This window comes from Macrobrachium nipponense, chromosome 3 (genome assembly GCF_015104395.2).
Source record: "Macrobrachium nipponense isolate FS-2020 chromosome 3, ASM1510439v2, whole genome shotgun sequence".
NCBI lineage: Eukaryota > Metazoa > Arthropoda > Malacostraca > Decapoda > Palaemonidae > Macrobrachium > Macrobrachium nipponense.
Window position 1 is genome coordinate 106,973,601 of NC_087202.1, and position 27,227 is coordinate 107,000,827.

Consider the following 27,227-nt stretch of genomic DNA (forward strand, 5'->3'; position numbering starts at 1 on the left):
TTTCATTCTGGTTTCATGTGGTGATTAAACAGGCATATACTCCACACCTTCAAGTTCTGCCACAAATACTGTATGTGCAAGCACATGACATCAGAGGATTGGGTTCCTCTCTGGCTTTTAAGAAGAGCTTGTCTGTCCACAGGATTTTGAATACTGGTTCCTGGCTTCGGCAAACCTCCTTCACTTTCCTTTTACTTGAAGGACGCTGCCCACAGGTCCTTGGACACTTTTTCCTAGTGTCCGGTGGTGGCTGCCCAACAAGTTGTGTAGCTCATCCAGTGCTCCTGGTGGGATACCTTGTATCTTACCTAAGATGATTGTGTGGAAGAGAGGATAAGTGTGTTAACTGGTCTCCTTTCTCTTTTTTCCTTTCTTCCTATGGGTGGGGTGAAGAATAGACATGTCATATGCTGGAACTGATGCAGGAGAGTGCAACGGTCATACTGCATTGCTCTTTTTGGTTTTGTATTCCATATGATAGACAAATCTGCTTCTCAGTAGCAATTACTCCTCTCTCTAGCAAGGGGATGGAGGAGTGGTGACAAACCCCTTGTGGCCTACATGGTTTGTTTCATGAACAGATAGAGTTCTCTTGGTCTTCCATGGATGCAATGAATCTGGACATGTATCATTGCGTTTAATCCCAGAGGGCTGAGTTTTTAGATACTTGCATATCTTATTCTCTCACGGGCTCCAACCTCCTCCTTTAGAACTCGAACTCCTAGGAAGGATGGTCAGGTGGGCTGAACCCTCAGCCAGTTCAAGGTACTTGTACCTGCCTCCAAGTGTAAGTCTATCCTATTGTTAAGAGCGAAGGTTTGTTCTGCATGTGAACAAATGATAAATTTTGTAATCAATTTGCATTTTTCATAGCGAATGGATCTGAGGTCTTAACGTTGATTGCCCACCTCTAGCCATCCCTTTCATATCCGGGGGATGGAAGAAAGACTTGAGTGCATCACAGGATGCAGACGTCATCAGTGACCAGTCTTTATTACCTCATACACATTGTTGCCAGATGCCACAGATTACTTGCATTACAATTTTTTTATTGTTTTTAGCCAGTTTCCAGGTGGCACTAGAAGATTATCCTATTGTTAAGACCTCAGGTTTGTTAGCTATGATAAATACAAATTGATTACAAAATTTGTCATTTTATTCACATTCATATGTAAGCCACCCTTCCCTAAAGACCCCTGCCACTCTCTAACCCTTCTTTGTATGTCTCCCTCATTTTCGGCAGTATACTAATTACCAGATCATCAGCGTACAACTCCCACAGCTCTTCATTCCTGACCTCTGTGGTAGGGGTGTAAGAATATGTATTACCACCGTAGGTCTTGCAAGTTGTAAAAGGCTACAAAAAGGACAGCAGCTGCCTTGCAGTCTTACTTTTTAGTAAAAGGCTAGGCCCACTGCCAATAACCATGGAAACTGCCCTTCCAGTCTCACTTTTTAATAAAAGGCTAGGCCCGCTGCCAATAACTGGTTGAAGACAGCAAGGGCATGTGGTCGTAAAAACCCCCTTTGCCAAACAATAAATCCATTGTCATCTTGTTCAGCAAAGTCTCCTTTATTATAACCTAGTCATTCTATTCAGATGTTCTTCTAGAATCAGTTCTAGTTGACACTACTTTTTCATGACTAGTGAGATATTTTTTTCCCCCTTCATCCTTTGAAACAAATGAAATATTTCATCCCATGATTGTCATTGCATGCAAGAATCCCCTTTCTTCTGGCTACATAGCTCTTCTTCAGGATGAGGTGTGCTGTGATTTCTTGAGGTTTGCCTTTCCATAATTATGATCACTTACTCATTCCCTTCCTTTAGGTTTGATGGGATCCTCATTCACCTCAATTTAGGAGGTTTTTGACTAAACAACTGAAATTCTATTTCTTGGTTTTTCCTCACCCTGGCCTGTCAGTCGTAATGCATTTTCTGCTTCCTCCCTAGAGCAACCAAGCTGAATGCGAGCTTGGCACGTCTCCCTCTGACCCAGTTTCTTTTCAACCAAATCTCAAGTCTTTTGTCAGTGGGAGATGTGGCTTCTGAATTACACCTAACGGCATTCAGGAGAAACTAAGGTTTTGGGTTTCAAGGGCAAGTTTGTAGCTGACAGGTGTCCTTCTTTCTACAAAAAAACACCTATAGAACTCTGGATGCTGTCCCCCAACCATTGTTGTTACTCAACATGCTCCCTAATATTGTGGAAAGCTCTCGGGCCCCCATTCCCAGGGGAGTTGCCTCCACTTACTACTGAGGGTGCCTTATGGCCCTCATACTTTGTGGAGCCTGTTTCTACCTATAGAAACACTTCTACATAGATTTAAAATCCGAAAGTTGTAAAAAATGAAGGGGTATGAAAAAGAGAAGTTGTGACCCCCTTAGAAATACCCCCTTAGAAACTGCTCTCGAATTTCGGATTTTAGCTTAAACCTTCCTTGGGGCGTGGGGAGTCTTATGGTAAAAATTATGTAACCCTAGCTGTCAACTCCAAAAGTTGTCAGAAATGAAGGGGTAGGAAAAAGAAGGGTTATGACCCCCTTAGAAAAGGCCCTCGAATTTAGAATTTTGACTAAAACCTTCCTGGGGGGGAGGGAGTCTATGGTAAAGATTTGGTAGCATAGCATAGCAAACTAACAAACAAAATAGACAGACTAGGCAGGTCTATACCAAGCACTCTCCCGTGTTTACTCACGCATCTTGAATTGACACAGGAAAGCACTTGGTGCTGATCTTCTGCCTGTCATTTGATAACCATGTACTATTACCAACCTCTGCCTGTAATGCTTGTACAGTATTTAAAAGATTCTGGTTTGTATATACAGAAAAAAATTTAATTATCTTAAAAATTTGGTATGCTTGACCCTTCCTAATGATACAGTAATGTATGTATTTCAGTGTGATGTAAAGATTTTTGCATGAAATTTTGTATTGCTTTTAATTTTCTTAATATTTCATGGACTTCCTGTGATTTCCTTCTTTTAACTTTAGATATAGTACATATAATGTGTTACCTAATACTCGGACATAGTACTGTGAAGTTTGAAGAAAATGCTTGTCATTTTATTGAAGTATGTACATAAATAATTGTTCGTGTTCTGTACTGAACATATGTAATTCTTTTGCTTTCCAGTTGAACTGCTAGCAGATTATAGTACATATACAGTCACTGTCAGACAAATTGGGGCCAATACTTCAGGTGTTAATGGTAAACCACTTCATTTTGGCAATACATCAGTTCTCAAGCATAGAGACATTCTAGAAGTAAGTTCATTGGCTTATGTGGCATTTCTAGATCTTTTGTTTATTGTCTTGTGGACTTCATATATTTAACAGTTGCATTACCTTTGTAAAGGCTTTAGATGTCACTCTTTTTATGTGAAATTCTCAACAGGTTCTTTTAGGGCAGTACCAGCATATCATAGAATTTGAACCTCCACCTGTAAGTTCAGTGCTTAAAAGTGAAAGACTTTCTGGAGAAGACATGCCACGTCGTGCTGGGACCAAACGGAATAGTGAAGACAACATGGGTGATTCTTCAAAGAAAGCTCGGGGAAATGGGGCTGTAGGAGCCAATGGATGGGAATCATTATATGATGATTCATTGTTAGTCTTAAACAGAGATATGGAAGGTAGTTCAAAGGTAAGTACAATTTACACTCTCTTTAGTTTTTTAATGTGTGAGCAAATAGAAGCTCATGTCAAACTGACTTCTTGTTATCTGTTTTAGAGTTTTTTATTTAATGTAATTAAATGCTGACAGTGAGTTTTCACATGGAACATTCTCAATATGAATAGATACATTGCTTAAAAATGTAGTGTGGTCACATAGCCAGATTTGGAATTCCATGTAAGTTATTTATTTTTAGTTTTTACTACATTGACTATAATCTTTTTGTTTGTACTCAGACTTTCTTATCCTTTTAGAGCAAATGTAATTTTTTTTCAGGTTGCTGGATATGATATGGATGGCACTTTGATAACTACAAAATCTGGCAGGGTTTTTGCTGTCAATACAGACGACTGGAAGATCATTTTTCCAGAGGTACCAGGAAAGCTGAAACAGCTTCATAAAGAAGGATATAAATTAATCATCTTCACAAATCAAGCAGGGATCGGTTAGTTTAACTTAAAGGTTTTCAGTTTTGTCTTACAAAGCTTATACTACATGCATAGTGAGATCTAAAAAAGTAATTGTCTCCCTTGTTCTTTACATTTCTAATGTAATTGTTAAATTTTGCCTGACTTTCCAAAATATGTATCACTATGATTGTACCAGTCTTCTGGGAATAAAAATCACATTGATGGAGATATTTTTAATTTAATATAATTTTTGGATAATTTTAATTTAATTCTGCTCCATGTGAAAGAGGTCTAATGATTATTTGATGAAATTAGACAAAATCTACCATAAATAGAGTAGTTTTGGGATAGTTTGGAATTTGAGCATCCTAGGAAGCCAAGGAAAGCAAATTTGATCTGGTTAGACCTGCAATTGAGATTGCAGTTGATAGCGTATATAGTAGGTGGTAAGAAAGGTTAATACTAGCTGGTAAAATGTTACGTTTTGGAAGCGGAGTCCTGTTCAAGAAAAATGGCAGGCACTGTGCCTCGGGCTGTTTCTTTTTTCACTCTTTCTATTGCTGTCTTCCTGAGATTTACTTTCTTTCTCACAGAAAACCTGTCCAATCATGTTTTGTTTGGTTTTACCTATTTTAATGTTCCTAAAGTGAGATATAGCATGTCATTCAGCAGGTTTATACCATACAGTAGTTTGTTAGTTTTGTTTGGTAAAATTTTTCCAAGGAAACTTGGTATTTCCCCTAATGTACACACATTATTTTTATCAATATAATAGGGAAATTCTCTCTTTCCCCTTCTTCTGAAGACAGTTCTTCAGCTGTTGTCTGTTGCTGCTGCTTCTCTAAAGGTCCTGCAATTCTGTAGTGAGCTCTGACATCTAAGCCCATGGACTTGCTCAAGAGGCACAATGTCCTCCACAAAGGCTCAACCTTTCTGGTACCTCCCTCTAGCCTTCTTTGGGGCCATGATGACTTTCATGCAGTTCAGTTATTTTGTACCATATGACAGTTTAACAGAGATGTGCACCGGGTGATACCCATGCATAGACTGAATCCTTACCTTTGTTAAAGTTAGGAACCGTACGCCTAGGGTGTGCTTAATCCTAGAAATTTTCTAGCTGGTCATCTTTTTCTGTCTTTAAATTGAGGAAATGGCTACTAATAGAGCAGTTTTTTTCATGGACTAAACCTCCTTAAATATATCGGTTGTTAATTGAGAGTTTGTGAACTGAGATATGACTGTACAGTAATACCTGAAATTACATGAGGTTAGGTTCCAGACCCCCTTGCACAATGGGAATTTATGTGTAAGTTTGGCACCGTCTCTAAAAATGTTAATAATTGCTTACCTTTAGAGTTTGAACACTAAATATGACCCTAATCATGCTCGTTAAATATTAAGCTAACGTTTAAATGAAATTAAAATTACTGTAATTTAACTTAAAAGTTAGCTTAATATATTACCCTTAAAAAAAGAAATAAATGGTTGGTAAAAATATAGGAGTGTGTGAAGATTATATATTTACAACATAGTTCTCTCTTCTTTAACCCTTCTGACCAACCAGTCTATTTTTAGAAGTCTTCTGAACCACTTTTAAGAAATTCATTATTCTGTCTTTCTTTTTGTTTCTGAAATTCCTTTTGTTCATACGTGGAACAAACCTTCGGTCTTAACAATAGGATAATCTTCTAGTGCTAGCTGGAAACTGGTTAAAATCAATCAAAGATTGTAAAGCAAGGAATCTGTGGCATCTGGCAACCCATACTTAAATGAAGTGGAAGCTGGTCACCGACCAAGCTTGGGACCTTGTGACGCATCAGGCATCAGTCTTTCTTTGACCACCTTGGAGAGTTGTACTCTCCTTCCCAAGTCTGTTGCTTTGATTGCCTGTTGTTTCTTTGCATTTTAGAGTGTGTGTGTCTGTCCTTTGATCATGGATTCCTCCTAGAGTTCCAAGCCCCGTCGACGTATGTGTCCGGGAGTTCAGGGATTTCCATGTTCCAGGTTTTTGGCTTATTCTGTTACAGATCCTCATTTGACTTGCAGTAGGTGCTGTTCAAATTTTTGTACTATCTCTAATCTGTGCCAGGAATGTTGTTCCTGGCCTATATCTCAGTGGATGGCTTTCTATAAGAAGAGAGAGCAACGAAAGGCGTCAACTTGTCTGTCTTGGGAAGGTTTTCCGCCTCCCCAAGTAGACATTTCGACGTCTCCTTCTTCCAGTAGTCTTCCGCTTGCATCTTTTGTTCCTGTGTCTCTGTCCTTTTCTTCCATTGATTCGTCTTTCGAATTATGGGGCAGTGTATGGGATAGTTTTATGTTTAATGTTACCCTCTCTCTTGTGGGAGATGATCACACTCTCTCAGGAGAGGAGGTTCCCCCTCCAGCTCCCTTTGTTTTAGATTTGGAGTCCAACAAAATGGTGGCAGTTTGGGCATCCCTAGGCCTACGGGGTTCACCCTCTGGATAGTTTGGTGGCACATTTCTTGTCTGCTCACCAGTTTCCCCCAGTCCCACCAGCAGTCCCCTCTCCTCCTGGCCTACACTACTTTGGTACACATGTGATGCCTTCAAGCGGGCCAGAGCTGTCAACAATGTCATCTGCTGGGTCGCCGCTTATCTCCTCGCCAGTGAGGCTATTGGCTTGTGCTGCTATGCCCAGCGTCATGATGTCATTCCCAGCTTCCACTCAGCCTATGACGTTGACTGCGCTGTTGGTTCTCCCTCCATCTCAGGCCGTGATGTCATTACCATCCTCGTCTCTGTCATCTTCTCTCCCTCCCTCTGAGACTTTCTTTCAGGCAATGATTGATAAACTTGACTCCATTTTTCGTATTTCTCTTCCTACTTGACATCCTTGAAAAAGTTGGTCCCTCACGGTCCACTCCACTTACATTCTCTTCAATGGAGGTTGAAGTAGTTCTGGTCCCGGCGGGCGATTCCTCTCAACAGCAAGTATCACTTGCAGATCAGGTGAGAAGAGACCTGCATTGGTGGTTGGACAATCAGAATCTTACAATGGGAGTCCCTCCACTTTCTCCCCATCCAGAATATCTCCTGTTTTCAAATGCATCCATCAATGATTGGGGCACTCATCTCGAGAACCTTTTGGCTTCGGGTGTTTAGAATGCCAAGCACAGGAAGCTTTACATCGTCTTGGAACGAAAAGCAACCTTTTTCCTTGAAAATAGTTGGAGAACTCCATGGGCTGAGTTGTAATGTGAACAGAATTCGTGACTAAAACTCGGAATCCCTCAGTGCATGATGACAGGTTTGCCTCATTCTCAATTCCCTCACTGAATGACTTTGTGGATGGTGACCCACAGTATCTATGGCTTTGTCTTATCAGGGCTCTGTGCTGCTATCTGAAAATGACTTAATACCTTAGACCTAGGTATCGAAGACTTTTTCTCAGAAAGGAAGTTTCCAAGAACACAATTTCCTTCTGGCTATGTGAGGTAATTACTCAGGCGTATTCCTCGCTTCCTAGTTCTGTTACACAGACGGTACACCCTAGGGCTCATGATTTCAGAGGCTCAAGTTCCTCTCTGGCTTTTAAGAACATATCTGTACATAGAATTTTGAATGCTGGTTCTTCCTTTTATCTGAAAGATATTGCCCACAGGTCCTTGAACATTTTCCTTGGCTTCCTGTGGTGGCTGCCCAACAATTGAGCTATAAATATTATGTCCCCCAATTTCTACAAAAAGATCTGGTATGCACGCGACTGGGTAACGGTCAGGAATTGTCTTCTCATTCAAAACGTCTAAAATCGACGCATACTCGGACAGAACCGTACTTCTTAGGCACTGCTAACTGAGGAAAGTTGTATGGAGACGCACTAGGTCTAATGATTCCTTCCTCTTCCTATTTACTGACCTCTTTTTCTACCTGTTCTCTGATTTTGAAAGGTATGCGGTATGCAGGAATAAAAATGGGTTTACCTTATGTTCTAACACATTAGTCAATCCCAGTTTATCCCCTCGTAAAGCTACCGTGCCCCCAAAGTCTGCCAAAAGCTCGCTTACCGCTTCTATATGCTCTTTATAATCTGCATTAGCTAAAGGTTCTCTAAATATTCTCTTCCTTGATTTGTATTTCTGCCTCTGAAAACTCAGTTATCCCCTCTACAATAGCCACTGAACCACTGTCACTACTTCAATCTTGGAGGTCTACCACATATGTATTCTTTTGGTATTTCTTAACTGTATCATTACAGTTCAGTAATTCTACCCATGTTACACTAGTGTTTGATACACTGTTCACTGATGCAGTGCTAATAACCCCTCTTAGTTTCTCGCTACCTTCAATTACGCACACTTCTCTGGGCTCTCTCACTTCCCTCAGTCTGACTTTTACCATAGTCTTTGAACCAGGAATTAAAATAACATCCTCTGATAAAACACATTTATATTTGTGGTTAGTATTAGTATTAGTATCAGCATTACCACCCATAATGCCATTGTTAAACCCACCAAAATTGTTACCACCGTGGCCATCTATATCCCATTTATCATCACCGACATCACTGCTGTTATTCCCCTTATCATCAGTGTGGGTTCTGGTATTACCACTCCCCATATCCCTGGTATCATTACTATTAGCACTGCCAAAAGCACCCTCATTTTCAGTATTCCCCATATCCTCATTTTTGCTTGCGTCTTCAGAAGGGATAAAAATACCTGTTATTTGAACCGGTATACGTACTACTAACACCTGTATGGATTGATATCCTTTGTCTTCTACATGCAGAATGGCCCAGCAAAAGTCTGTTGCCCATCGCAACCCCTTTTATAACCAAAAATGGTTCTATTAACACTTTATCACCCAGAGTAAACCATATTCCAACAAAACCCTTGGTGTTTAATCTATGGGCTTGCACATCACACACCATCTCCGTTGAGGGTTTCAAAGGGTAATGGGAGAACAAGGATTGATACAGATTATGGTCCGTTAAATTCACAGATGCACCTGTGTCTATAAAAATTGAGATATCCACATCCTCCACTGTTCCGTATACTAACGGCCTGGGCTCTGGGGCGTCCCCCTCAAGAACACAATGGCACATACAAATCATCTGTACCCTTTTTGTTGATCGTCTTTCCAAAAATTTCACCGATCCCTTTGCCCTTTTAAGTGGCATGAGGTGTAGGTCTTGCATCCCTCCGTATCTGAAACGGACAAACCTGCCAACAGTGATCCACACTTTTGCATATTCCACAATATTTGACTCTACATATTTTCTTGGTGTGCAATGGTTTATCACAATTGTAGCAACGCAACTGTTGTTGCCTTTGATCAATCGATCCTCTATTATATTCCACTTTTGCACACAAATGGGGAGAGGGAAAATATGAGTGTTTCTGCATCGTATTTCTTGGACCAGTCCCATTAAAAAATGTACTATCCACCGTGGGACATTTGGACATATGTTTCTGAATTTGGGAATAAATTAGTTCCTCGTCTGATGTAAGTTCAATCTTTTCATCAAAACTATCTACAATGGTGTCTGGTACATCGTGTAGAAGCATTGTGAAATGCAGCAATTTATGTAAATTGTCAAGTGAGACATTATTCCCATTTACCCATGTGGAATTTCTCAATTTCAGTATCCATTCTCCTGCTGAGTAAAAAAGTTTTGAGCCATGCTCAATAAGGCTTGTTGTCCCTTTTCTTATTTTGCACAGCCCCCTTAAATCTCTTACCATATCTCTGTGTTCTTTTGAGCCATAAGCTGCCCTTAAAAATGCTTGTAATTTGATCCATGACCGACATTTTGTGTACCGAAAACTATGGCATCTAAATGACAAATCCCCTGCATTGAAATCTAACAAGGCTTTTGCCTCTGTGAACGCCTCTGTATCATCCTTAATTCCCTTGGCGTTTAAATAGTTATTCACTCCCTCAATAAAAATTTACACTGGTTGGGAGAGAATGCCATTAACAATGCCTAGAAAAGGGCTAACTCCTGCATTTATGTTAGTTATCTTATGCACTAACGTTTGACTTGTACTAGCTTCGGCCATTTTGCCCTTTTTATGGTAACTTTTATGCTTCAGGATTCACCCTGACCTTAATAACATCGATATATTCATGACCACACAGACCACCAACACAAAAGTAATAATATATTATTCACCAATAAAAGAAAAAAATAAACATGCACCAATTCCCAATAAACCGTTATTTGCATCTAGCTGCCTCTCAGGTTCAAGGTCAATTAGCTGATTGAACAGTCACAAGGTCATGATATGCTCTATAGAAAACAGGAAGAAGTTAGCGAGAGAAAGATAATGTATCTTGAACCAAAATCTACTGAGTTAGCGCAACCATTCTCTCTCTCTCTCTCTCTCTCTCTCTCTCTCTCTCTCTCTCTCTCTCTCTCTCTCTCTCTCTCTCTCTCTCTCTCTCTCTCTCTCTCTCTCTCTCTCATACCATGCACAAAAACGAAACTTATCATACCTCTTTTTCTAATGTACAGTAGAACCTCTACATACGAAAGTCCCGACGTACGAAAAATCCAGGTTACGAAAGCAAAGACGAAGATTTTTTGCTTCTGTGAACGAAAATAATTCAGGTTGTAAAAGGGTAAAGTCTGAGATTCACCCGGGCCGCAGAGAACAATTTTAAAATTTGTGCACCGCCAACTCAGTAGACTCGCCACCATCCTCCAGCTCTCCCATTGGTTCCTGATGTTAGCCACCGCCGTAAGATCCTGCTCTCCTATTGGTCAGCATCTGTCCCATCATGCCTCTATGTAAAGGCATTCTTTGACCACTGTTTGTGGTAGAGTTATTGTAAACACCTGGAATTCGTTCGTTCACATATATTTTGTTTGTTAACGTAAATTCGTGTTAGTGATTTCGCTTTCGTTGTACTGTAAGTTACTTTATCGTGTTGTGTGTAAACTTAATTACTTACGTTATTAGCCATGGGTCCCAAGAATGTTGCTGAAGTTCACGGAAGGAAGAGGATGCTTTCTATGGAGACGAAGACAGAGATATTTAATCAAGAAGTGTAAATGTTTTCTGCCATTTTTTAATGTGTTTCATAAAGTTTAGTGTTCATGTTTTCTGCCATTTGACCTCCTCCTCTGTCGCCACTTTCGGACATCACCTCACTCAAAAGGTAAGGTTCCACATTTTACTAATGTGCACATATGTGTACGTACAGTATTTCTTGTACCCTGTACACTAATACACTTTATTTGCAGGTACAGTCATGGTTATGTTAGATATTGAATGGTCCAAATTGTTGTAATTAATTGTTTATTGGTCATTGTTCCGATACGTAATATAAACAAAACCCCTCGGTCCTTTAACAAATAGGGGGGGGGGGAAGGTAACTAGCGGCAGCTGGGACGGTCGTAAGCTTCGAACAAGGGAGAACGGTAGTTAACTGCTTGTCCGATCGTGCGCGCGCCCGCGCGCCCGAGAGGTGAAGAATCACTTTTGCTTTCGGCCGCGTGTGAAGACGTGTTCGTCATCGCTCTCTGCCCGCTTCATCGTCGTATGCTTTGTTTATATTGTGTTTTCTACTAATGGTTTGGTTTGACTTGAAAATGAAAACTTGTAAGTACACTGTTTTCATTTTCATTACTTAATTATGAATCAACATGGAGCTATCGCCGTAGAGACGGCGATTTCCGCTCTTTTCATGAATGAACCCTTGAATTATGTCTCGGTGCCGAGGGCGGGCGCACTCGCGCCGAGTCATGTATTTTGGGCGAAAGTGTGTAATTGAAAGATGTAAGTACTCTTTTTCATTATATTTTTGCCCTGTGCGTTCGTTGCCGAGAGCTTGATTGCGCTCGGCAAGAGCCTCTTATTTTGTATGAATAGAATGCAATGAAAGTGGATTCGCAATGCAGTTTTCTTTTCATTTTCATTTATTAATTGCATCAAATTTAATTTTGGATCAATTTCCGCTCTTACCCGGGAATTAATCCTTACGATTTATTGCTGTGAAAGTGAAAATAGCAAGTGCAGTATTGTTCATTTTCATATATATTTATGATAGCTCATCATTATTATGGATCAAGTTTCCGCTCTTACCGGGAATTGATTTTTCCCTCTTTAAGTTCTATGAAGTGAATCGCAAGTGCAGTGATTGCTGTTTCATTTTCATATTAACTTTTCACTGCTGTGCGGGGGTAGGGGAAGCGAAGGTCTGCCCCAGGAAGTCGTCGGAAAGCTCTCCCGCGACTCCCTTGGTATCCGATTCTTCGTCTTCTTTCCTGCCCCCCCGCTCAGCTTCCTCGTATTTTGTTTTTGGGGTCTTCCTTCCTTCCGTTCGGGTGGGGGCATGTCTCCCCCCCCCGTGCGTGAGGGAACCCCTCTTACTAATCTGTCTGTGCTACCGCAGGTGCTACAGCCGTGGGAGACGACCTTGGACAGGTATGGACCACTGCGGCTGCAGGGCGTGCCTAGCATCCCACGATCTGCTGCAGAGTCTAGCGAGGTCTGGGGCGGTGACCTTGGAGTGGTCTCCACTACAACCTTCACGGCCGCTTATGCTGCTTCCCCCCGCTGGTCTACACTCCCCATGCTGTGTCGGTGACGCCGTCTGCCGCTTCTAGGGCCGGTCGCCGCCGTACCGAGGAGGGGTATGCCGCCGCCGCCTGTGTTTTCTTCGTGTTGCCTGCCCCAGACTTCCGCTGTTTCCAGCAGCTCGCCCCTGGACCGGCCGCCAGTACCACGCTGGCTGCCGATGATTCTACGAGGCGATGGCTGGGCCTGCCGTACCTGTCGCTGATGTGGTTCCCGCTACTGGCTTGGCTGTCCCTTCTGTGTTTACCGCTGCCGCTGTTCCTGCCGCTCCTGAGCTGGTTGCTGTTCCTGTCGCTCCTGGTTCCTGCGCCTGTCCATGCTGGTCCTGCCCATGGTGTGTCTTCCCCAGTCCCAGGTCCTTCCGGACAGGTGCAGTCGGGCCGTGTTGCTTCGGCAATAGGCCCGACTCCGGCCTGGATGGAGGACCTGACGACTGTCCTGCGTGAGCTGACGAAGAAGAGGAAGGTGTCATCTTCGTCTGTTGCTGCCTCTTCCCCTTCGACTTCTAAGGCCCATAAGCCGAAGAAGAAGAAGGCTGCCTCCCCCCCTAAGAAGTCTCCTTCGGGAACTTCTAAGGGCCCGTCCCACCTCGGTGGGACGGGGGGTCCTTCTGCTGGTCCTCCTGCTCCTTCGGGAGCGGGGCCCGTCTCCCCTTCCGTAAGGAAGAGATGCGGACGACCAGAGGAGTATCGGTTAGCTCTGGTACTTCCTCGCCTGGTGCTAGCGGCGATGCCGCTACGCCAGGTTCCGGCTCGGTCTCTCGTTCGCGGGAGATCCCGAGTGTACGCTCTCCCTCGGGAGACCGTGCAGCCAAAATTTCGGCGCCAGAGTTCGCTCGGCGCCAACACCACGGCACGGAGCAGAAGGCTGGCGAGAACCGCTCAGGTGACTCTCGCCAGGCCAGCGGCCGCTCTCGCAGCGACCAGCTGGTAACCGGGTTTTGTTATTCCCCTAAGAAGACTCCTTCGGGAACTTCGAAGGGCTCGTCACATTCCGGTGTGACGGGGGGGTTCTTCTGCTGGTCCTCCTGTTCCTTCGGGAACGGGGCCCGTCTCCCCTTCTGAGAAGAAGAAGAAGACGGGGACCAAGGGTGTGCTGGCTACCGCTGGTACACCCTCGCCTGGTCTTGGCAGCTCTGCTGCTAAGCCAGGTACCGGCTCGGTTTCTCGTCCGCGAGAAGTTCCGAGTGTACGATCTCCTTCGGGTGACCGTGCAGCCAAAAGTTAAGACGCCTGAGTTTGCTCAGCGTCATGACCGAGGCACGGAGCAGAAGACTGTCGAGAGCCGCTCAGGTGACTCTCGCCAGGCCAGCGGCCGCTCTCGCAGCGACAGCCGGTACCTCGGGTGGACGTGACGGTCTCTGACCGGCCACGGGTTGAGGCTGGGAAGAGGTCCCCCAGGTCCCCTCGACCGACGTACCAGCCTCGGCTGGTACAGCGGTTTGAACGTGCCGCGAGGACTCACCGGTCTCACGGCGAAAGCGAGCTCTGCAGGTCACCTGACCGCCGCTCCCACAGGGACCGGGCGGATACGGTGACCAGCAGCAGCTCGTCTGACGCACGGGACCGGGGTCGACGTGCTCAGTCGAGCCGCTCGCCACAGGTGAGCGGCACGGCCAGCCTGCAGATCGATCCCCACCGCGGGTTTGGTGATCGGCTGCAGCCCCCCACGTACGCTGGTCCTGCCAGCGAGCGGGGGGGGAGCGTCAGGTCTGTCTCTCCACTACCTTCAACTTCCTCGGGCTACACCGGGAAGAGCGAGGTAGCTAGGAGTGATCGTGAGAGGTGCGCCGCTCACGATCCCGTCACGACGCCGCACGTGCCACGTATGGTCTTAGGACCAACCAGGACGTAACGCGCAAGTGATTGGAGGCGACCGTCAGCGGGGGAGAGGGGGTAGCGTCAGTTCTGTCTCTCCGATACCTTCAACTTCCTCGGCATACGCCAGGAAGAGCTAGGTATATAGGAGTGATCGTGAGAGATGCGCCGCTCACGATCCCCGTCACGACGCCGCACGTGCCAGGTTGGTCTTAGGACCAAACCAGGACGTACGCGCAAGTGATTGGAGGTCAACCGTCAGGGATCTGTTGCTGGTCCTTCTTCTGAAGGAGGAGGGTCCTGGGAGCTGCTCTTGTTGGAGGGACTGGACAGTCCTACTCCTCAAGACGCTGTAACTTCCGAGATTCAGAGTAACTTTTTTACCCAGGTTATTGCACTGATTCGTCAGCACAACGACCGGGGGAAGGATCGCCGCTCCCTACCAGCAGAGCCCATGTCTCTGCTCGAGTCGTTTTGGGGCCCGAGAGGGAACCCAAACCGACGGTGGGTATGCCGCGATCGGAGCTTACCGATTCTGTCTTGAACCAGAGTCTCTCGTCTCCGGACAAGAAGGCTCTCTCAGTTCTGGCCCGGTCGATCAAAGCTACTTCCACCTCCTCTACTGCGACAGCGGCGTTTCTACGTGTCTTCGGACACCGTATTTAAATACTCCTTCGGTCCTCCTGAGAGGTTTCGACCTCGACGAGGACTGGAATGAGTCGGAGGACGGTATCGGCTCTCCTGTCAGGTGTCGATCAGCCCCACCCAGACGACGTTCACAGTGGCGGCAGACCCTTACCTACAGTGAGAGTTCGTAACCCTCCTCGGGAAAAACGTTTTCTCCTGACGATACGTTTTCCCAGACTCTGGAGACGGCCATCGCCGCAAGGCGATGGCTGCTCCTACTCTTCTCCAACTGCTAGTTCCACTGGAAGGCGAGCGAGTATCCAATTCCTCCCCCATTCCCTCTCTCCTTACGGCTACGAGGGAAAGGGGAAGGATCCTACAGAGATTTCTCTGTAGGATCCCACGTTGGGGACTGCGCTACCAGGGGGACCTTCGGGTCCTACCTGACGTAAGCCCCGGTCGTTGAGGAGGGTATCCTGCCCCATTCTCGATTTCTACGGGAATCGAGAGGACCACCAGCCGATATCGTTTGACGAATTCGGTGGGGTTTCGCAGACTGCTTAGGAATTCTCGGAATTTTCTAGCGCATTCAGAGTGTTAGAGTTTCTTACGATCTCCAAACACTTAGGCGAGACCACGGTCCAAAGTGAGCGAGACGAGAATCCCCGATATGTTACACGATAATCGGGAACCTCGCCTATGCTCGAATTCCTGGAATTTCTAGCATTAGGAAGAAGACTGCTGCTGAAAGAAGACTATCTCACAGTAGGCGACCAACCTGGAATAGAGAAGAACGGACGGGAATATCCAGTTTGGCTGGAACTATCGTCTTAGTATTCTGTTCACCATTGAAGCTTTCCTTCGAGGAAGACTTCTCCTTCACTCTCTTTAATAGAGAACGAAGGTGGTCGATCTCCCAATCCATTATTTTGTTTTCTTGAAGGAAAGAATTTAGGATGGAGATCGTTGTTCAGAATCCTACAAATATACTACGTATATTAACCTCGCGACATGATTCTGCTAAGCAGTTGAATGGTCCAAGGGGTAGGCGCATATCCTGGTTATTCTACGGATTGCGACTTAGACGAAAAGTATTCTAATTGAACTGCAACCCGGGTTGCCTGCAACCTCCCAGGAGTTTCCAGTTTCAATTTTATATACTTATGGTGTTGTCACAACAACACCATTTTAGCTTTTATATTTACCGAAATTCGTTTCGCTTAAATATAATTGCTCGAGCATATCTTTTTATGCTCGGTGGTTCTAGCCGAACGCATTCCTTCGTGGAAAGGATTACTTGGCAACTCAGGATGACAAGTCAGCGACAGCTACTGCGTATTGAATTGCCCGAGGCATTTCAGTATCAGCTGCCGCTTTGAGATAGACGGTTGTTTATGTCTTTCTCACCTGCTTTGATTGAATAACAACCGTATCTCTGCCCAACAATCACGGACTTAAGTCTCTGATTAACGGGGATTCTCGCATACATGAATGACCATCTACTGCTGAGAAACGCTAGTATTCATCGTCTTCGGTATGCGAGAATTTTAAACAGAGATATCTATTCGACTCTCATCTTTCTGTTTACCGCACGGTAACAGAATTCTGTAATAGTCTCTTGCTGCATCGTATCCCGATAATGCGAATGATTTTTGCGGAATCTGAGTTTGTCCTCAAAATATCTTGTATTCGGAGGTGTACAATTGTTCATTGTTCACCCCGGATTAGCAGATGTATTGAAAGACATCGCCTACTCCCACACCTGCCAGCTCTACTTCCAAACGTTCAGCCCATGAGAAGCAGTTCTTCAAGCGGCCTCTCCCCTGTGTTTCATTACTGAAGAACGCCCCGCTTTCATTGCACAACGGACAGCAATGAAATGGCGGTTAGCGTTTCAGTCATTTGTAAGCACAGGTTTAGAATCTTGAGATTCCTTCTCTCGATTCAGCTGGAAGACGTAGGTTGCATTCATTGCCTACCTTCGTCTTCAACGTCACATAGTGTTGTTTCTCCTTAAGCTGAGATTCAACGTCTATGAGATTTTCTTGCCATCAGGGACCTCGGTCTTTTGAAGGCAATTGACTTTCGCCTTTTGAGCTTATGCATTAAGAGAATCATCGCCGCGCCGTCCGGCATCGGTGACTAACAAATATTTTATTTGTTTGTCTCTCAGCATAACTCTTTAAAGGGCTGAAGGTCACGTGACTTACCCGGATGCTTGACAACTTGCCTCTACTGATTCCGAACCAGTCAGTCGGCAGTGTCAGAGCGTCCGAGTCAGTTACGAAACTATGCTGTGGACTTAGTTCGGTTGTTCCAGAGCAATCATTACTTCGTCTTAATAGCTTGTCAGTATGAGTACTGTACATAACCAAAGTCGAGAAGAGGGATAGGTCATACGACTATTCCCTTCTTTTCGTCTTAGGTAACTGCATGACTTCTCTTGAGAAGTCAAGCACAAAGGGATGGGGATTTGTGACGCTCGATTTCGTACCGATCTTCGTAGCGAAGACTCAGAACCCTTCGGTAACTGACGATTGGTTCGAGTCCTTCACAATACCCTCCCTAATGGACGTCACCGCCTCCGATACGAAGGCTATGCTGCTTTGTCCTGTGAAGTGCGACGGACTGTCTGAAGAAACTCGACACCCAGGATGAGTGTGGACGCCTCTTCCACATTCTCTCGGCGTTCCGCAAGAACTTCTCCGTGGCGCAGGTAATGAAGGCAGGCGCCTGGTCCAACCGGACCGCATGCACCTCCTTCTACCTTCAGGATATTGCCCACAGTTCCTTGGATTTTTTTTCCTTGGGAACCGTGGGGGTGGTTGCTCAACACGTTGTGTAGTTAACCCAGACCCTCGCAGGCTGAACAGCATCGAGTCCTGGTGTGACCGTAAGAATGGATGAGGAATGAGAGTGTGACTGGCTCCTCTTCCCATCTTTTTCTTCCCATCTACCTTTGGGTAGAGGGACACGGTCGTCACCCTGCTGGGTAAGGACGAGATGCAGGTGAGCTACTCAATAGAGCACCATCCTATCCCTTTCAGTAGGGATAGGAGTAAATATCCACCACTTCCTCCAACAAGGGGGTTAGGAAGTGGATGCCAAATTGAGACAAACCCATCATTTTATGATTGTCTCTTGCAAACAGGAACAAGTTCTTGCTTGCTGGTACGAAGAGATACGCTTGCCTCTCTCTTAGTACTTGGCCCAGAGGTCTGACCATTGATCCTGTGCGTGCACACCCCGATCAATCGGACAGAAGGTTTGGTCCCTCCCTTGCTCTTACGACCAGGGAGGCACTCCAGGGTTGGACGAACACCAGTCTGTTCACCAAAAAGACTCAGATTCCTCCCACCAAGAAGTGAGTCTTCCTATTGTTAAAGGACCGAGGGTTTGTATTACGTATCGGAACAAATGACAATTTGTCGAAAATTGCATTTTTCCTAACTATACAAACCTGAGGTCCTTTACATATAGTCCCACCTCATGCCACCCCTCACTCTGCAACTTTTTGCATGGGCCTAAAGCAAAAGTGATTCTTCACCTCTCGGCGCGCGGGGCGCGCGCACGATCGGACAAGCAGGTTAACTACCGTTTCTCCCCTTGTTCGAAGCTTACGACCGTCCCAGCTGCCGCTAGTTACCTTCCTATTGTTAAAGGACCTCAGGTTTGTATAGTTAGGAAAAATGCAATTTTTCGACAAATTGTCATTTTAGCTTTATTATAAAATTTTCTGTGGTGTTTTTAAAGGGCGTGGAACGAATTAGGCAATTTACATGTAAAACGTAGTTCTAGATACGAAAAAATCAGGTTACGAAGGCCACTTCAGAACGGATTAATTTTGTAACCTGAGGAACTACGTACTGTATTGCAATTACAACAAACCCTTAATGTCCGTTGAATCCTGAGGAACATCAAAATGAAATACACTTGTTAGCAAATTAACTCCAATAAAGAAAAAAAATAAACATATAGTACACTCACGTCTTCATAGGTTCGAAGTTATTTGCACTCGTCTTAGCGTAGTACCTGGCTACACTTACGACCACGCGTAATTAATTCCCATTATCACATATTCACTTTCCCCCCAGAAACACCGGAACACGTCTTACACTAAACAGCATTAAAGATCACTGCCAGCAGTAGCTACCCGTCTTAATTCCTGACTATCGGATAAATTCCCCTTAAATCATCAAAAGAGTCAGTTGCCCAATGCATAATTATAACCACTTTTTTCCAAAATATGCCTAACCTATCTAATTCTAGTCTCTTCGCAGGCATAACCTATAGCCACCAAAATCTATTATGAGGTCAAAATGACGCTCGTTTAAACAAATGAAAAACTCGTAACTGGTAATGTGGCTTACCTTTCATGTTGAATGCCATCTCTGAAGTTAGCTGAAAATCAAAGTATCAAACTAGGCTAATATAAACTCCTGCTGTTACAAAAATATACTTTTTATTAAAATATACTTTTTATTTCCCAAAATTAGCTAACATGTAAATGGAATAAAATGAGTTAAGAATAACTAGAAAAAAAACGTTAAACTATCATATTCTTCCCCAAATCATATTTAAGTAAGTACCCCCTTTTCCTCATTCTGTCCGAACATTCATAGTTTATCAGTCAAAAAAACTGTCTAGAGAAAACCCATTTTTCTATATGGTGACTTCAAATCCATCTGAAATACAGTGGACCTCCCATATTTGCGTTCTCTGAATTCGCTGTCTCGCACATTTCTCTTGAGAACGTTTCCCTGCATTATTCGCGGAAAATTTGCACATTCGCATTATTTTTCTATGAGAAATATCCACAAATTCCTGTTTTTTTTATCAATTTCATCATAAAATGCACTATTTTTGATAAAACTATTAAAAAAAGAAGTATGAAAATTTTTAGTGGGTTTTTCTTGAGTTTTAACCCTTAAACACCTATTAGACGTTTTTTACGTTGACGAAAATTGTCTGTCGGGTGCTTAGTTGACGTAAAATACGTTGATGCTATAAAGTTATTTGAATATTTGCGGAAAAGTAGTTAATAGGCCTACTTGGCAAAAAATTTTGATCCACGCGCCTTGAGCAATGCTGGGAGTTCACGGATCAAGCTGTTGTTTTATTTACAAGTATTGCCCAAGCGCGCATGCGCGAATTTCTTTCTTCTCTTACTAAAAAGCATCAGCGACACATCTCAGAAATTATTTCGTCACTTTGTCGTAATTTTTACACCGTTTTATATTAGCCATTACATAGAGTTTTATTTATGAAAATATGTGCAATTTCATGTAAAATACAACAAAAAACAACGCATGGTTGTAACTTTTATTAGTTTTGAAATATTTTCATATAAATAACAATGTGCCAAAATTTCAACCTTTGGTCAATTTTGACTCAACCGAAATGGTCGAAAAATGCAATTGTAAGATAAAACTCTTACAATCTAGTAATATTCAATCATTTACCTTCATTTTGCAACAAATTGGAAGTCTCTAGCACAATATTTTGATTTATGGTGAATTTATGAAAAAACTTTTTCCTTACGTCCGCGCGGTAACACTGCCGAAAAAATAAGAAATTCTTTCATCGGGTTGTCGTAATGTTTGCACTGTTTTAATTAGCCGTTGCATAAAGTTTTATGTATGAAAATGTGCACAATTTCATGTAGAATACAACTACAAACAACCCATGGTTGTAGCTTTTATCAGTTTTGAAATATTTTCATATAAATAACGATAAGTGCCAAAATTTCAACCTTTGGTCAATTTTGACTCGACCGAAATATAGAAAAATGCAATTGTAAGCTAAAACGCTTACATTCTAGTAATATTCAATCATTTACCTTCATTTTGCAACAAATTGGAAGTCTCTAGGCAACAATGTTTTGAGTTTATTGGTGAAATTTATGAAAAATACTTTTTCCTTACGTCCGCGCGGTAACACTGCCGAAAAAATCAGAAATTCTTTCTTCGGGTTGTCATAATGTTTGCACCGTTTTAATTAGCCGTTATATAAAGTTTTATGTATGAAAGTGTGGGCAATTTCATGTAGAATACGACAAAAAAACAACCCATGGTTGTAGCTTTTATCATTTTGAAATATTTTCATATAAATCACGATAAGTGCCAAAATTTCAGCCTTCGGTCTACTTTGACTCGACCGAAATGTTCGAAAAACGCAGTTGTAAGTTAAAACTCTTACATTCTAGTAATATTCAATCAGTTACCTTACTTTTGCAACAAATTGGAAGTCTCTAGCACAAAATTTTTATTTATGGTGAATTTTTGAAAAAAAAAAAAAAATGTTCCTTATGTCCGCGCTGTAACTCTGCCGAAAAAATCAGAAATTCTTTCGTCGGATTCTCATAATGTTTGCATCGTTTTATATTAGCTGTTATATAAAGTTTTATATATGAAAATGTGCACAATTTCATGTAGAATGCAACAAAAAATAACTCATGGTTGTAGCTTTTATCTGTTTTGAAATATTGTCATATAAAATAAATAACGATAAATAGAAAAATTTCGACCTTCGGTCAACTTTAACTTGACCGAAATGGTCGAAAACTGCAATTGTAAGCTACAACACTTACATTCTAGTAATATTCAATCAATTACCTTCATTTTGCAACAAATTGGAAGTCTCTAGCACAATATTTAGATTTATGGTATATTTTTGAAAATACTTTTTTTTACGTCCGCACGTTACGAATTCATCCATCATATTGTGATAATATTTTCTCTGTGTTGCTTTGATCATTTTACAATTTGTTATATACCAAAATCATTGCAATTTAGTGTACAATACAACGAAAAAAATTACTCGTTAGCTTTAACCGTTTTGCTCACAGCGCATTTTTTTTTTAGTGCTGTCATATATTCCAATATTTATATATGATAAGGATTTTTTTTCATTTCTGATGGTTACATACTAAACTTCAGGTTATGACAAAAAAAGGAGGCAAAAATGAACTCTTAATCTTGAAAACTAAGTGTGCTGTGATTTAAAAAAAAAAAACTTTTTTCCCGCTTCGGTGCTAACTCCTGGCATACGGGAGACGATTTCTGAAATACTGCTTAGGCGTTTAAGGGTTAACTAACAAAATAGGCTGTTTTTAGCATTTTTATAGGGGTTCCAAACATTCGCGGATTCTAACTATTCATGGGGGACCACTGTAAAGAGACCATAATTATCACACCATTAAACATTAAAGTTTATCAATAAAATGTGTGTCACATCGCACTTCCCTTTTTCTAGAACTGAAGTAATTGTCGCTTCAAATGTTAACTTTTCCAAAGTTTTCCACTTTACTTCATCTTTTTCGATGGACCTCCAACGCCTCTCCTACACTGAAAACACTGTTGTCTACTTTGACAGTTGGCCATCCAATCCCTCTGCCAATTCACATACCAGAGATTATACTATGTCATTTTCCGTGACACGCATAACGAACTCTCACCCACTAACTGACGCACAGATACACGCACGCTACATACACAAAACTCATGATTAATTCATGTCTTTGGAATGCGTCAATGACCTTAATTGTGCACCGGTAAGCTTCCTGTTTGTTTTTCATCTCAGCATCTTCGAGGAATCTAGCGTTTTCCATCTGTCTCTAACCTGCAAGAGCTTAGGTTATCAACCCCATTATTTAATATTATATATTGCTACCAGTGCCTTTAAGATGGCTCGGTCACCTCTGTCTTTTGTGCACTACATTGGCTACTGGTATATACTAGTTCTCAGGGGTCTTGGGTTATCTTGTGACTCCAGTTTTTCTCAGAAATCTAGAATTCATTTTGACATGTCATTTAGTTAGTTTTGTGTTGTGTTAAATGAAATGTTTATTTTATTTTTTTTGTAAAAAAATGAATGGTGTAGGAGTTCATTAATACTCTGCATCTCTTTTGAGTGCTGACTTCACATTCACATTTAGGCTTATTTATTAAACTGATGGGTTTGTAAAAAAGAAATATTTTTACAGAAAAAATGTCATTTTTCTACAGCTTCAGGAAAAAGCACAGCTTCAGACATACAGAAGAAAATCAGCAACATCATATCCACTCTAGGAGTTCCAATGCAGGCTTTAGTGTCCACAGGAAAAGGTCCATATAGGAAGCCAGCTACTGGAATGTGGGAATTTTTGAAAAAGGAGGTAATATAATTTGTGTACAGATATTGAGTACAATTATTTCTGTATTTATTGTCGGGTGTTCATGTTTGCATTTTTGTAATTTTTTGTTTATTTAATTTTAGTCATATCTGTACTGTCCTTTCTTAAAGGAGTTAATCTTATGGTCCTGCCAGGAGTGCCATAAGACAGACCCACCAGTGTTAGAGAATTGTCTCATAGTTGGTTTGGCCAGAATAGTGCCACTTGACACAGTAATAGTGCATAAAAGGACTCAAAGCATGAGGGCTTAAATCCCCTCTCTATAGCAACTACCTGTCTTTCAATTCATCCTTCTTGCACAGATGTGGCAACAGTGCACAAGTCAACCATGTTTTCTCCATTACACTTAGGTCTGCCATGGAGAAAACATGATGTTGGCTCCTAGTTTTCCTACTTATTTGTAGTGCCTTGTTGCTTAGATGTTTCAGCTATCTGCTAAGGAAATCTAAGTGCATAATCTTAAGCCCCTGTAAAAAAGTTATGGTTCCTTGATTATTTAGTTGTTAGCTTAATTGTCAAATTTTCTAACCGGTGCTTCCCTCAATGTGTGGATTCTGGATTAGGCTACTAGGCTGTGACACATCATGCGTTTGGCATTTCCTTTTACCCTTGATATAACTTCTTAAATCATAATGATTAGAAGTTTTATTCAAAATCATTGGTTTATGGGTTTTCATTGTATGTTGATAATTTCTGGTTAAGGTGTAAAGGAACAATGTTAAAGACTAATATTCAATCTTGGGATGAAGTGATAGTCTTAAGTTGCTGTTCCCTAAAGTGTTCAACTTCAAGTGCTAATTTTTCTTGCTTGTGAACATAAAGAGTTCAGTATTACTACAATTCCCTAGTTTGCTGTAATATTGAGACTTACCATATAAATGAATGGGATGTGTTTTGCAGATCTACTATTAATGTCTATTGCTCAGGCAGATTACGTGAACCTTTTTATGGCTCCTTCTTAGTGGAATGTAGCAATTACTTACCTGTACCGGTGTTATTAAATTAGTAATACAGGCAGTCCCTGGGTTGCGACGGTCTCGGCTTACGACGTTCCGAGGTTACGAGTTTTTCAATTATATTCATCTGACATTATTTCCAGGGTTACGACGCATGCTCCAGGGTTACAACGCCTACAACGCTCATCTGGGAGACGAAATATGACACCAGAAATGCAAAATAATCAATATTTAAAGTTTTTTTTGATGAAAAATGCCATAAGAATGCAGTTTACATAGTTTTCAATGCACCCAAAGCATTAAAAGTAAGGTTTTCTTAGGATTTTTGACATTGTTCCGGCTTACGTAACCCGGGGACTGCCTGTAGTTTCAATGATTTATTAATTAAAGAGTGTAAAAGAAATGGCCAAAGTCCTGTAATCCTTGCAATATGTAGTTATTGATAAATTGAAGTACGTATAGTAACACTAGATATATACTAGCTCATATATGTGGCATGTTACTGATGAATTTATAGGCAAGTTTCAGTTGTTTATAAACATTCCACACTAACTGAATATTAACCAGCGTGTCAATAATAACTTGAAATATAGTATGTATACTACAGTGTCACCCAATGTAGCTTAAATGTGTGGTATTTTAAATTAGTTTTGTTAGCCCAGCTTTCATGTAATAAAATTAGTTTTGTTAGCCCAGCTTTCATGTAATATATTAGCCTACAAAGATCAGAATACACCTGTAACTCAAAATGGTATAATTATAGTTATATAGTAATTTCAGTTATGGTACCACCTGATTATAGCCTATATCTATGGTACTTAATTTAGATTTGCTAGGCTAGTATAAAATTTCCTAGCTAACAAGCATGGAAATGCTTCTGTGAATCTAAAAAAAATGTGAAAAAATACTGACGGTTATGTTTTAAGATATATGTACAAACCTTCAGACTTAACAATAGGACAATCTTCTAGTGCCAGCTGGAAACTGATTAAAAAACAGTCAGTGATTCTGTGCCATCTGGCAACTCATGCGTATACGAGGTGGATGCTGGTCACTGACCAAAGTTTATACTATATGTATATGTGGTGTTTTAAATCATATATGCTAGGCTACCACGTAATAGAATAGCGGAGCTTAAAAGGGCCTATTATTATTGCAGTGCCTCTGCATTCATACATATTATCCTCCCTGCCTGTGTATTAGCTAAAGTGAGAGAGGCCAACTTTTTTTTGGTTTAACAGAACTTTGGTACCTCGACAACCTTAGAACCAATAACACTTTGGGTGGCACAAGCCTTCTGCCCCTTCAGTTCTTCAACAATCATGTGAAGGCAGTTTTGAAACTGCAGTTACTGGGAAGTGTGAGAAAATGGCAGAAATAAAGCCGTTCAATTCTGGTTTCTCAGTACATATCTGATAATTTCCGAAAGGAATGGACAATGCTTGTCCTTTTTGAATGGAAAAAGCTTCCACTCACCAAGACTTCCCAGGAATTAGGTGGCCCTATGGGCAAAATCTCAGATGGGACAACCACTTCTGAGTTCCATGCAAGGCTCCACCTCCTTTCTGTCCTCCCCCAGTTGTTGTGGCAAACTTGGCTGATTTCTTTTGCTTTACAAGGTGTGCTGGCCCAACCTTGTTGACCAGTTGCTCTTGGTGCTTTTTTCAATAATGTATGGTGATGTTTATTTATACTCTCAACAGAATTATTTTAAATATTGTATACTATACTGTTGTTGTTGATGGTATTGTTTTGTAAATAATGTGCATACTGTTGTTGTTGATGGCAATGTTGTTCATTGTTCTGTTGATTTTTACAATGCTGCTGTTGTTATGAGTTTATTCATTAGTTTTGATTCTGATTTTATGTTGTTAATTTTAATTTCTTGGGAGACATTGAGCTGAACCTTGTGCCTGTTACTCATTACAGCAGGAAAAATTGCAAAAGAGTACTTTACTCAAATATTCAGGGCTTAAGGTAAAATTTTCTTGATCTCCAGAGTTTGCCCATAAATACGATTTGATGTTTTTATCCGAGACTCTTGGAAGTAGTAACAAGTCAAAGGTCGAGTTTTTAATTCTGGAGTTTGATGCCCCTAACTTTATTTATTGTCATAACATCCCACATGTGCAAGGTATGGCTGTATATTCTAAAGTCCAGATGACCTATTTATCGTCAGAAAAATTTGGAGTGTAGTTGCCATAAAGTTCTTTGTTTTAAAATTTACAGTAAGTTCTACAATGTTTATGTATTTGCTGTTTACTGTAATCCAAATATCAACAATTCTATATATGATTGTCTTTTGGAGAGGATTAGTATGGTTCAGTCACAGGATTCTAAAGCTTCATTCATTATTTGTGGAGACTAATGCAAAGCACAGTGAGTGGCTAAATTCAAAATCCACAGATCAACATTACTGGTCTGCTCTTGAGTTCTGTGTAGCCTCCGATTTTATCCAGCTAGTTGAGGAACCCATGCACATTTCTGGTACGTAATAGATTGGACCTCATATTCACAGATGTTCCAGCTGTTGTGAAGTCCAAGGTCTGTAAATGTATTAGGCATTTCTGATCATTGCACCATTAAGGTAGACATATCAGTCAATCAGTATAATTCATAATTCCAGTAGTCAAAAAATAGTTGGTTGGAATCCAGAGCTAATTGGGATAGCATGATCGAGGCTTGTGAGGCACTTAAAATTTCAGATGCTGTATCAAATCCTGGTCCCAAGAAGAAGTTAAATGAAATGCTGACTATTTTATTAGAAATACCCCTAGAAAGGTCATCAAATGTAGGATAAATTACCAGCCATGGTTTGATGATGGTGCATGTAGACAAGCCTACCACGACAAACAGACCAAATTTAACACATAGAGATGAAATCTTTCAAATGAAAATTACTCCATATTTGTCGAGTCTTGCTGTGCTGCGAATAGAACTTACCCTACAGCTGAGAGAAATTACAATAATTCCCTGAAGAGGAAACTTTGAGAAATTACTCAGCCTCATCTGTGGTGG

At 41.8% G+C, this 27,227-nt stretch overlaps 1 protein-coding gene across 2 annotated transcripts in view; it reads left to right on the forward strand.

Annotated features, from left to right (window-relative positions):
- Positions 1–27,227, forward strand: part of LOC135221941 (uncharacterized protein F21D5.5-like) — a 202,820-nt gene that overhangs the window by 35,717 nt on the left and 139,876 nt on the right. For both annotated transcript variants that reach the window (XM_064259972.1, XM_064259973.1), the window contains exons 2-5: positions 3,138–3,268; positions 3,399–3,647; positions 3,954–4,122; positions 23,087–23,235. In XM_064259972.1, coding sequence (XP_064116042.1) covers positions 3,138–3,268; positions 3,399–3,647; positions 3,954–4,122; positions 23,087–23,235 — 698 coding nt within the window. The remainder of the gene's footprint in view (positions 1–3,137; positions 3,269–3,398; positions 3,648–3,953; positions 4,123–23,086; positions 23,236–27,227) is intronic.